This window comes from Acanthopagrus latus, chromosome 15, assembly GCF_904848185.1.
Source record: "Acanthopagrus latus isolate v.2019 chromosome 15, fAcaLat1.1, whole genome shotgun sequence".
Taxonomy (NCBI): Eukaryota; Metazoa; Chordata; class Actinopteri; order Spariformes; family Sparidae; genus Acanthopagrus; species Acanthopagrus latus.
Window position 1 is genome coordinate 14969228 of NC_051053.1, and position 13093 is coordinate 14982320.

Here is a 13093-nt window from a genome sequence, read left to right on the forward strand (position 1 = left end):
GTCATCACACAACCAAACAGGAGGAGGCATTGCTTTCCCTGGTCACTATCCACAGATAACCAAGAAACAATTGCAATAACTGTGGATACAAAGAATCATGCTGCTGGTTTGTGTTTACAGGTCTTATGGAGTCTTGTGGAGTGCTACTGCTCATGTGACAATTGTAGTATATATCCTGTGATGTTCCAGTGATGTTACTCAGTGACTAAGTTGCATTGTGGGTAATGTAGGCACCAGGTCTTGAAAAAGAAGAATATGTGGACTGCTTTTCAAAACCTGGCGCCAGCCACAATGCACTGAGTGGTGCTACAGGAAGCAAATTGCCAGATTACATGCAGCTTCATCTGGAGCCACAAAAATGTTTACACTTATTTAAGGGTCATACTACACAAGACCCTACACACTTTAATGGGTAAAATTGATGGATTGACCCTTTAAGCAAGATTTTAAAAGCAGGAACTGTTGTCAAGGTAATTTTACTTGAAAGCCACTAGACTAGTCTGATTCTCGTCTACCATCATGTCTTTATAATTCTCTTCCCTGCACTTCATCATCAACAACAACCATCAATATCCACTTTTAAATGCAGATGCCTTGCTCCACCCTGTATGAGACTCCACCATGTTGAACCAACTGTCACCTGTTCTACTATAACTGTGATGCGATGCCTCGCTAGAGGAGCCTCCTGTTTCCAGGAACACAATTTACTCCACATATTCATTATATCTCATACAGTGTGCGGGAATATAGCTCTTTTCTTATTGGACCGTGGCCTTTGTTATGATTGGATAGTTACAAAAGCCAGCCACCCCCTCTGTGTGTCTGTCGTTCTAAAGGTCTGCTCCTGCATATTAAACAGTGTGGAGCGTTGCAGCAATCAAATGTATCTGCTTCATCTGCGTTATCATCAATGTAAAAGAGATCAAATTCAGCTACACCTGAGACAGCGAGAACTTGTGAGAGAAGAGGTGTGTGTTTTTGGAAGGGGGGGGGGGCAGGTGGCATGTAGGGGGGTGAGGCTTGTCACTGCGATGAAGACAGATGATGAGGCTGCATTGCTGTAAACGAGTGAGTCAGCCCTCCCTTCAGACAGACACAGGCCTGCGGGAGGTGGGGGGGGGGGGATGTGGGGCTGGGGGGGGGGGAGACCAGGAAATTCATGGGAACTGTCCCTGGTGCTGAAATCTGGAACGGCTGCTTTCTAACAGCTTCAAGTTCAGCCTAGTGCGGGGGGGGGGGGGGGGGGGGCGGAATAAACCAAACAGAGGCACGCTGTCTCGTAATACATGACCCACATGTGGAACAATCTGTACCTGTATCACTGGTTTAAGTGTTAACAGGTCAGTCATCTCCCCGCTTTCTAACGCAAACACCGCAAAACCGTTCACACCTGACAGTGTTTAAAACCCACAGCAGGGGGAGTGCCCAAACAAAAGCTTCCCAGGCTGTTGCTGGAGAGTTTTTCCACACAGATGCTGTCCCAACTAGGTTGTTTGGCATTCTGATCACAAATCCAGTGGAGGGAGAGTCTCCGCCATGTAATTCTTTCTGAGCCAAGTCAAAAAGATTCTCATTAAAGCACTCTTTATATCCCAAACCTCAGTCCCCAGGGACAATTGTATTGGCTTGTCATGCTATTTGTAGACTAATCATTTCCACGCACAAACACACACACACACACACACACACACACACACACACACACACACACACACACACACACACACACACACACACACTCTCCAGCTCCATGTACTGAATGTAAAAGAGTGTGGATCAACAGGAATTGGATATTACTTTGTGCCTTACAGGCATCAGCCCCCCACCCCCCCCCCCACCCCCCACCCTTCACCACCCACCCACCCTTATTCTTTGAAATGATTTTGTTGCATTATTCATCGTTCAAAGCTGTCATGCTTTGTGGCTAACCCTCTGTCAGTTTGCTCAACATCACAGATGCACCATGAGATGGATTCTTACACTGTATACTGCGGACGGCTGATCTAAGGAGGAAATCGGCTGTGTCGTTTGGAAGAGAGGATGGTGATACAGCTGTATCAGACACCGCTGGGGCAAAAGCACACCTGGCACTCTGGTTATGCACACGCCTGTGTCACCTTTAGTCAGCTGAAATGTCTAACTTTGGTCATACAGACTTTGCAACTTGCTCCCCTGATTCCCCCCCCTACACAACAGCATGGCAGCAGCTTTAATGTCATTCCACTGTGTGAGTTACACACCAGAGCTTCACTGACGGAGCCTCCTCACTCGCAAAAATACTGTAAATTAAACAATGGTCAACTTGCAGTCAGGCACCATAGGCAATTTCTCCCTGTGTGACATGAAAGGATTATGCAACAGGTCGGGTACTTGCAGAAGCCCGGGCTATTACGCCCATTGTTGCAATGTGCATTATTTTAGACGAGGCCAAGAGGAGAATGATGTCACGAGTCCGTAAATAAGGGGTCCTTTTCTCGGGCACTGCAGAGACCAGGCGGGTGTGGTGACTGCATTAGCAGACGCGCAATCCCCGGCGCAAACGCTCGCGTCAGAACCATAATGTGGACATTCCCGTGACGGCTTTTTCCACCGTCGCTACGACTGCCTATTACTTGTCGGACGTGCCTTGAAGTTTAAATCAATCTGCTGCCAGGGAAGAAAAAAAAATGTGACACAATTGCCCGATCTCGCTCTTTTTTTTCCCCCCCCGACAGCCACAAGGTGCCCACTGACGCGCCTCCCCAATGCCAATGTGTTCGATCGAAAAATGCATGCACAACGACAATCTGACATCTGCTCCCCTCCTGACAGCAGCTTAGTATTCTCCACAGACACCCCGCTCTCTCCCTCAGAGCACCCCATGCCGTTCTTTTTTTTTTTTTTTTTTCGTGCAAGCCGCTTTCCCCTCCGTACCCCACTCTCTCTCATTCCAATGCGGCTCTTTTTTTTTCTTTTCCCCCTCTCTCCTCCGAGCTCAGCTCCTCTCCGCCACACGAACAACAACGGAATTGAACAGCGGCTTCATAAAATATGCAGGTAAAAAAAAAAAAAAAAAAAAAGGCAACTCGGAAAAAGCACCGACATCTCAAAGCACAACACTTTTTCATGCTCTACTGAGAACTGACCTCCCAGTATAACGGATCCCACTCTTCGGTAAACATCCGGAGGATTTCTTTTCATCCAAAAGAGCGGACCAGGCGCAGCGGCTCTATGGAGCGACTGGGCGATGCGATGCCATTGCGCTTTTGGTATTATCCTCATGAAATCAATTTGAGCGGGGGGACGTCGTCGGGAGAAGGCATCTCGGGCGCCGTCGAGACCAACTTGAGCGATACAGATGAGCGATGATTTTTACGCTTTACAGTCCAGCATTTTTCGCTCGGCGATGGTTGCAGCCAATTAGCACACCACTTGCGCTCGGAGGCGAATAGCCCCTGACAAGGCGCTCCTTCTCTCGAGCATCGCTCCTATTTCGGCTGCTGCGCTGCTTTTTGAAAAAAAAAAAAAAAAAAAAAAAAGGTGGCAGACTATACAACACACGCAACTTCTCATTTCCAGGATATAGGAGGAGGGGGGTGTGGAGGGGGGGATTTTTTAGTGTAGCGCATACTCCAAAAGCCAATAAATCCCCGTAGCGCATTTGACAAATCCTTTCCCTCTGCTGAGGAGCAACAATAAAGGAAGCTTTTAAAGGTCCCTGCATGAAGTGCTTCCTAAAACACGTGACTCCCATTTATTCCATGGCGAGAAAAAAAAAAAAAAAAAGATGCATTTGATCCATAATAGGCCCTAAGCAGTGGGAGAGACGTTATATGTGGGTGGGTGGGTGGGTGGTGGTGGCAGAGGGGAGGGGGGGCGCATGGTTGTGTTAGAATGAATGACACTGGTACCACACAGTGTTCTACTCACCATTAGCACTGCAAAGTTATTGTGATGGGTGCAATGAATAGTGGTCGTGTTGCCCCCGGAGCCTGTTATGTGGCAGCCCTCTGCCCTCCAGCCGCCGTGTCCATCCAGCAGGTCAAAATCCCAATAGGCTGCGGTGGGGTCTACACCCAGTGCGAAGTGCCTGAGAGCAATAGTGACGGAGTGCACGGCGCTCCCGAGGCTGCACCCATCTGCGAAGAAATACAGAGTAAATAAATAAATAAAAGAAGCGGAGACATTCAGTTGAGGAAACCAAGTGGAAAGTGTGTAAGTGCTGTGGCAAAAGAAGCGTGGACGCAAACTCCAACACACGCACACACGCGCGCACGCACTCACTCACACGCATTCGGCATGCGCGCGTAATGTTGCCCAAGTGTCAGACTGTGACTGCAGCTGACAGACTGCTGTGTGAAGTGTTGCAGGTTAACTTTAACCTCGAATGGAAAAGCGAAAGTGGCCGATTTCTGTGTTTGTTTTTTTTCTTTCGTCCTGCAGAACGAGGGGTGCAGCGGTGTGATGTGAGCGCCCGTGCAGTCATTTCATTATCGCGAGCGGAATAAACACAAACAGATGAAGTGACTTTGGGTATTTATTTTTTATTTATTTTTGCCATCATGCGCACGGGGCTGCGAAAGCGTATTTGTATGTGTGTGTGTGTGTGGGTGTGTGTGTGAGATGTGGCAACATGTTGCGCAGAGCAAAACTGATGAGACCGTGTGCGTGTGTGTGCATGCATGTAGTCCGAGTGCCAGCACAGTAGTACGGCGTTGACATCATGATGATAAAAATGGATTTCCTCTTACCTAATTTGGTGAAAGCAACTGGTGTTGAAACGCTCCTACGCTTCCCATCGTCGGCGAGATTTGACGAATTCCCCGTGCAAGGAAAGAGTTTCCCATTGCGAAACACAATGAACTGCAGCTTGCAAGTGGAGTTATCAACAGATTGCAGCGCAGAGGAGGAGATAGGCGTACCAGCCAGCGGTAAATGGATTGAGGCGACTGCCACTGAGTTCTGCGGATGGAACAAAAAAAAGAGAGGGAAATAAAAATTAAATAATGTCTCCGAAATGCGCAGGGGGGAGAAGAAAAAAAACATAAACTCCCATAGGAAAAAAAAAAGACTGATAGATTGCTTTCCTCTCCAGGAGTGGAGGCGACCATAGACCACAAGTGACCAAGGGAATGAGAATCACGTTTGAAGCGCTCTAGTGCGCCTATTTGGTCAGGCTCCCTGCCGCAGAGGTGGAAATGGTTCTTACCATTTCAGCTTGAGGGCACATCAACACTGCAGCTTGATTTAAAGAGACAACCGGTCTGACTTTATCTTCTTTTCACCGACTACAAACACCAGAGAACCCCCTAAAAATCATCCCAGGCAACATTTGTGGGGTGGGGGGAATAAAGGGTTTCTAGGAGAAAAGGCATGGCTGGGGTATGTCAAGGTGTAGCCACTCGCCATCTTTGAGCACAAGTGGATCCAGACTCATCTTGTAAACTCGTTTTTTATCGCTATAACTGCAAAAAAAAAAAAGAAGAAGAAGAAGAAGAAGAAGTAGAAAAAACACCCTGGGCAGCCATACCCAAAAATGTCATCAGAGTCGCATTCAAGATCCACAGTCCCTCTGGTCTCTTATTACCCGTAGCTAATCATTTTATATCCCATAAAGTAACATATTCAGCAGGAGTCTCTTCCCTGTCCTGTCCCAAGAACATCTGTGCTAAAAGGCTTTAAAAGGCTGCATGATAACAGCTGCAGGAACTTTGCAACAGCTCAGGCTTCAGTGAATGGATGCCCCTGGTGGACAGAAATGATGTTCAAGGGTGTGTGGACTGGTGACTGACTGCACTCAGGACAGGACAGGCAGCACTTAATCCCGCCAGAAGATCAAGTTCAATCATAAAAAAAGGTTTCCAACGTGGCACCGTCAGCATAATAGACCTAAACACACACGGCCACACGATGCACTTCATGCATCCTATCAGCTGATGTTAGTGCACAGGCACTTAATATTTCATTCATACATAAAAATAGAGGAAAGGGACAACAGCGTACCTGTACATGCAAGGTGTACCTGATATCACTGGCTGTTTTTATATTCTTAGAGCGTCATAATTAAAGGTCTGATAATGGACTATCATAGAAACTTATAAAACGGTGACAAAAACTGCATCTGAAGCAAGCCAAGAGCTGAGTTTGTATCCTGTTGGCTGGTAATGTTTTCAGTTTGTGAGTCTGTGTGTGTGTGTGTGTGTGTGTGTGTCATCACTGAAAACTGTTTTCCTTGAAACACCTTTTGGAGCAGGAACATAGAAGCAATTTTCAGTATTGTGCTTTTGTTAATACATCTGTCTGTCTGCGGAGAGATTTTTTGGTCAGAACGACAGCATCGCAACTGTGCAAGGTACAGTTATGAATCTTCACAGGTGTGTAGTTAGGATCGAAATGAAGGCAGAGTTGGAAAGCGTTTGTGGCCCAAGCAAATAGGGAGGTAGGAAGCACGAAAGGATTTCTGAATCACTAATTATATAACGATTACTATATATAGTAAACAGTATCACTGCCTTGGCAAAACAGTGTTTGTTTTTTTGTCCTAGGTAGGCTGGCTTATGATAAAAAACAAACACATTTCTTTGCCATGAAGAGATTTCTAGGAAGACTCGATAACACTGACCGTGCCCACATATCCATTACGTGACCCTAATGGAGAATGATGCTAATGACAAGGCTGACGATGATGCGTGTCCATTATAAAGATAATGATTGTATTACGCGGGGGCTCGCTTTCCAAATTAAGCCTGTTTTGTTCGGCTTTCACTCGCATCACCCTCCAGTGCGAGAGGATCAGCACTTTGAGCCTAAAGGGGAGGGGAAGCTTCCTGACCAAGATGAATGTGGATGCCCATAAAGTGCCCCTACAGTTAATGGGGAGCTGCTTAGTCAGACGTTCGGCCCCCAATCAATGTCGAGGAAGAACGATGGCCAAAATTTCTTAATCAGGTTAAACAAGAGCTCCATTCTTCTGTTTCTTATGCTGGCTACAGTGTTGCGGCGTTGCTGATGACAGCCCTCGTGGGCCCCTCAGGTACAAGCAGCTGAGTTGTTTTGACCCTTCTGACGCTTCTACAATCCTGGAAAAATAATTCTATGCAGGTGACAATGAGCAACGGCGTGCTTTAGCACTATTCCTTTACATTACAGCCACGGTGCGTGAGGAGCCAGCGGTGATTTTACAGCATTGGGTTTGTTGGCTATTAGTTTCTGCATTGACTCACTCTTGAAGGCTATTGATTTTCATCCCGCAGTGTGTGTATGTGTGGGGAGAGAGGGGAGAAAGACAGAGAATCCTCGCCTTGAAATTTATGTTGCATCATTTCCTTTCTCCAAACAGCTTAAGCTTGGCGGTCTGTTTCCAGGACATCATAGGATACAGACATCAGGGATAGAGGCGTGGAAGGATTCGAGCCTCTGTGACAATCGAGAGTTAGCCACAAGGCTAGGCCGTCCTAGAGGTCCCTTCTCATACACCCGGTGACCTTCGTCCCGGGGGTGCGGGGTGGAGGGGGGAGCGCTTTCAAGGCGTGCAACTCACAAAAAGGAATCTTATCTCGTACGCTTGTCTCCTCATCTCTTTTTACATCTTTTATCCTCTTTTATGTGGCGTATCAAAGGGATTTACGGCCCAGAGGGTGTGCTATAAGCCACGGCGTGCACAAGGTCCCGTTCTTAGCGACAATCTATGTTCCTCCTGAGCAACCTAAACAGCTACATTTCCTCAACCCCAACACCACCGGGGACCTCACACTTCAGAGTTGATTTAGCTGGCTGCACCTCAGCCGTCTGACCTTCCTCCAAGCCCCTCCCGCTCCACCGGGGCGGCATGCTGTAGCCGTAGTAACCATAATCACACACTCCCCACCATCTCTTGCTCTAGCCTCGGGATTGCTCGCCTTTTCCCTTGTTTTGTCCCCCGACCTATACTTTTCCCTACAGAGGGCATCCAGGTGAATGTCAGCAGTCACCTCCTATTTTCAGGCTGTTCCCACTCGCTCGCCTGCCTCCCTCCGCCCTCCTCCACCTGCTCCTTCATGCAGGGGCCCTGCTTGATACAACCACAAACAGCCTGCAGGGCGAAACACAACAGCGTCGTTTGACCCGGGGCTGCCACCACATCAGAGCGTAAACACTGCGCTTGAACATGGCACCCACTTCACAGGGGGATTACTGTCGACTGTGTTTCGACAAAAAGGTGAACATTAAGAGCCAGCCAGTGTATATATATTTTATTTTGCAATCCAAAATTAGAAAAATCTACAGCTCTGTGGCTTTGTAGATACATCAGCGGGAGAGATACATTTATTTATTTGCGCAAGCGGCGACTTGGAAATTAACTATAAATGAAGTGAATTTAGCTCAAAGGGCATCTCGCTGAGCTCGGCCCCAGCCGACAGGAACTGCTGACGAGCATGATGGGAGATTTGCATAATCTTTTTCTTTTTTTTTTTGTAATCATTGGCAGTCCTGTCAGCGCAGACGTGGTCAAAGACACAGTGACCATGACAAATAGGTAGACATCAGGAGACTTCAGGGGGTCATTTCGACCCATCATGTTTTAGAGGCTGAAAATAAATCACAGTTTGCTCACAAGCAACGTTTTTAAATAAGACCTTGCACACGCTCCTGTGTTGGAGGCGACATTCGAGGTTTGAACATAAAAACATGCAAACAAAAGGAAACATAATTCTATAAAAGTGATTGCTATGGCTGCAGCTTAAAAGGCATTTTATTCCTCTTGTGCTTTTTTTTATGTTGTAGCGTTGTTTGCATTACTTATCAAGAGAAATTAAACACAGCCCTACATGGTTGCCATGCCAACAAGAGTCTGTTTCCTCCAGACAGGTTGTGTTGGTTGGTTGGGTTGGGGGTTGGGGGTGGGAAGGGGGGCATTTGAGCAGATTTGAAGCAGGAAATCAGGCTCTTTGGAGAGGCAAGGCTGTGCCTCAGCTGTCAGACACACTCTCCTCAGTCAGCTCTGACTCAAACTGTCACATCACCGGGTCGTGTCTCAACAAACACATTCAAGAGGCCGCAACAGATGGACAACATTGTTTGATTAAAAAAAGGCACAGTGGATTACAAATTTAATGAAGTTATTGTGCGTAAAAGCATAACTAATATATTAGCTGCGGGGTGATTGATAATGAGCCAAAAGGAGCCAAGTCTTTGAGACAGAACGGATCTTAGGAGGGAAAATTTGCAGACTTTCAGCACTAATTAATGCAAATTTAACACTCGCTACAGAAGCTCATCGGCCATCAACAGATTCTTCCTTGTCCTGAAATGTTTTTATAAGAGTTTGTCTCAACAGTGGCCTGATGCCACGTCAGTGTAGCCTTCGGTACATGCCCATTATTAGTGAAGGCAAAGATGACACAAAGATGTGACTCAGTGCATATTTCCATGCAGCACTGTAATGATGAGAAACTATTTATTCGCGCAAAGAAAAACATTCCTGAGTCATCTCCTATTTATCATGAGGGTCAGTTTGCCCAGCTGATCACAAAACAGCACATTCTAACTAGCTCTGTTGGTATGGAACAGATTTTTGTTTCTTCAGGTTTCCAGGAGAAACCGCCACAGTGATGTAATGGTAGCCTGATACTTCAGAATCCTCAGCTGGACACTGTTCGAAAGGATATGTTGTGTTGCAATTAGGATGACCCAAATCCTTAATATGATTCAATCTTTCTTTTCATTGAAGGCAAAACTGGCGTCATTATTGATCTGCAATTAGATTTCAGCAGAAGTGGAAACAAAGAACTTTTCCCCCTTGGGCATTTCCAAGTGGAATTATTGTTACCACCACTATTGCAAAGACAAATGAATCCACTAAAAACCACAGAGGACAAAGCAAGAGTTTATTAATTCATTTGGTCTCTAATGAATACGTTAAAGCAGACAGATCACCAGTCAGCCTTCCAGGGACATTTCGTTCCTGGTAGCAAACCAAAATTGCACAGTGACTTGTTATTCTTAATTATGCAGTCAACATTTACTCCATATCTCCATTTCTGATTGTTTGATTTCTGATTGTCTTTATCAATTGATTGATTGAATCTATTTTGGTCATCACACATCACCACCCTAGTTAAAAATGCATAAAAAAGGCTATTTTCTTCTTTCTATAGATACTTTAGAAAGCTGATTTCTGAAGCAAGATTTTCTGTCAACTTTTAAAGAGGAGCAACAGAAAGAGTCCTGACTGGAAGCATCACAAACTGGCATGGTTTGTGCACGGCCCACAACAGGAAGGCTCTGCGGTGGGTGATTAAAACAGCCCGGGGCATCGCTGGTACCCAACTACAAAGCATCAGCGAAATTGGTAGAAGTGACATGTCTGCACGGAGCCCAAAGGATACTTAGAGATAACACCCAGCCCAGCTGCCGCCATCTGGCAGAAGATACAGGAGTATCCGCCGCCATACCACCAGACTACAGAGCAGCTTAAGAGGACCAAAACGGGCTGTATCTTCAGAACAGGTTTACACAATATGGGGCATGAGAATTGTTTTTCGCTGATGAAGGCATCAACCAAAAACACAATGGAGATCACAGCACTGCTCCTACTCACAGGGAACTAAAGCTATTCATTTTACCCATCAGAACATGGGAGCTGCCAGGCTATCGCTGCCTCAATCAGACAGTTAGCTTGTAGCTTTGGTTTTCATACATGTTAATGAACCTAGGAGTCCCAGGGACAGGCAGCTGGGATGAACCAGGTGAGCGTGACCTCTCTATTCCTGTCAGCGAGTTGGTCAGTGCTGCAGACCCCAAGGCCCTCTCTGAGCTCTGCAAGCTGGCGAAGGCGATTGGAACATAGGAGCGGCTCAATGCGAAATAAACTGCGAGTAAATAATATTCCAAGTGTTTTCAGAACAATCACTGCGTCGTAAGAAATCAATACCGAGAAGATGACATCTGTGTCTCCATTTTCCCAGTGTTAATGAGCAGACAGAGTAAAGGTTTTGACGCGTCATTAAGTAAATAACATTCATATTCTTGTCCATCCGAGGTGAGAAAACAGCTCCCCGGCAGGCGCCTACGGAGAGAGCCAATGACAAACCCTGAGCCTTTTATCTATTCATGTATTCATTCGCTCTCTAAACCATTCATTACCTGTTGACTCACCAACATGCTCACTCTGAATACTGCTGAACGAGCCATAATTGGCCTGTTTAGGAATAAGACGGGATTGGCATGACTGGAATCTCAAGAAAAAGAGTGAGCATCCGGTCCATAACAATATACCTCTTCACCGTCAGTCGGGTAAGGACACACACACGCGTGCACGCACGCACGCATACGCACAAACAGTGGTGTGGTCCCTCTGGAGTCGATCCAGGTCGTGTTTCACTATCGCCACATCTCCTCTCCCACGCTCACGCTTCTCAAGTTTGATTCAGCTGCGGGGCAGGGAGACAGGATTAATAGGCAGTCATTTGGTGGAGCAATAACAGTTGGCTATCACACAAAGTGGGTGTGCTAGCACTGCCCGAGAGGTGAAACACAGTCATAACTTTGGATTAGGCCACGGGGTTCAGTCCTCTCTATTTGGTCTGCTGGATGGATAAACGTACGAGCTCCCTGTAATTCAGTACATACACCAGCTCCTGTTTTTTTTTCTTTGTTTTTTCTTCTTACTTGTTTTGGGTCAGTGGTCCAGTGGGGCAGAAGGACAGGACAGCAATACAGCCAAGGTCATGTTGAGGCTCTACTTTATCAATAGATTTCTCAGTTTTATTCGACCTGTCTGACGGTGTTCCTTCCAGAGACGCTGCCTCTCAGCGTCAGAGACGACTGTGCTATACCGACACAAAATGTCAGAACTCGTGCGTCCCTGGCGTTATCGTCAGAACCGTAGATTTAACCAGAGAGTGCTCATTCCGGTCGAACAACCTGATTAAAGTTGAGCTCCATGCGAAGGGAGAGCAGGGTAAAACAATTGCGGTCTCTTTGGCCTTTTTAAGATTGTAACAGGGGATTTGGCTCGGAGGTGAAATGGATGTGAACTTGGCTGTGTGCACCGCAGATTGAAGCATTCAATTACTGTTTGGTCGGCGTTTGATTTCCTGCATGTGTGCTGTTTATGACAAGCTCCCAGTTTTGGCACGCCAAGGCCAGGTATTGATCCCCTGAGCATACGCCATCAGAGAGTTTGAGGGAAAAAAAAAATCAAAAATGAATTCTGCTGCAGAGTGTGACCGGTGTGAGCTGGAGATCACACGGACACACAGGAGATCTGAGATACGTATCATGTCTCCACTCCTCTCATGATGTATAGTGTGTATTAGCTGGTAGTAACAACCATTGAGATACCTTGGCCCATAGTGCTGCCTCCCATTTATGATTCGGTGTCTGAATGGTATAGCCACTGCTGTCTAAGTGTCTCCATGGTAACCTGCTTATGAATCTGAGTGACTTAACAATTTCTCTCCACAGTGGCAGAGTAGGGGGCTAGCGGGCGCTTCATGTGTTAAGTGCCTTTACACCAACATGGGCTGAACATGAATATGCATGACTGTGGGGAGCTGGGGGTCATTCATCAGCAGAACCACAGTACAACATGCTACAGCGGGATGGCTGGCTGCAGACTTCCACTCGGGAGCATGATTAACCAGCCACTCAACGTCCTCTTCAGCAGAGATCAAACTGTTGAAATTTCAAAGATTTAATAAAAAAAATTAAAAAAAAGAGAGACGTAATCAAACTTTTATAAGTGATATGATCGACCCCCAGGAAGGAGTAAATATTACATTTTCTTGTGAGCATGATGACGCAAGTAACAGAGTGGTCTGAGAGCTGCTCATTAATGTTGATGTAATACAGACAGCAGCTCTATGGGACTTCTGCTGCGCAGTGATGTCGGGGCTGCAGACCATATCATCTCTTGCAACGCACCTACACACACCTGCTGTTGTGCAAGCGAATGAGATGCTGTGGGGGTCCAGGGGTCGTCGCTGTCTGCACAGCAAAGACGAATCACGCTGAGGAGAGAGAACAAAGCTGCGGAGATGAATCACCACCGTGCACACGCGTCTAAATGGCATAATCTGGCTTGTGCGGTCTCATCGCCATGGTGAATGATGCAACAAGCTGACTGCTTCCA

At 46.5% G+C, this 13093-nt stretch overlaps 1 protein-coding gene across 2 annotated transcripts in view; it reads right to left on the reverse strand.

Annotated features, from left to right (window-relative positions):
* LOC119033993 (adhesion G protein-coupled receptor A3) overlaps window positions 1-13093 on the reverse strand; it is a 169288-nt gene that overhangs the window by 54598 nt on the left and 101597 nt on the right. For both annotated transcript variants that reach the window (XM_037124670.1, XM_037124671.1), the window contains 2 exons: window positions 4731-4941; window positions 3910-4118 (listed from right to left, as the gene is read on the reverse strand). In XM_037124670.1, the coding sequence (XP_036980565.1) occupies window positions 3910-4118; window positions 4731-4941 (420 nt within the window). The remainder of the gene's footprint in view (window positions 1-3909; window positions 4119-4730; window positions 4942-13093) is intronic.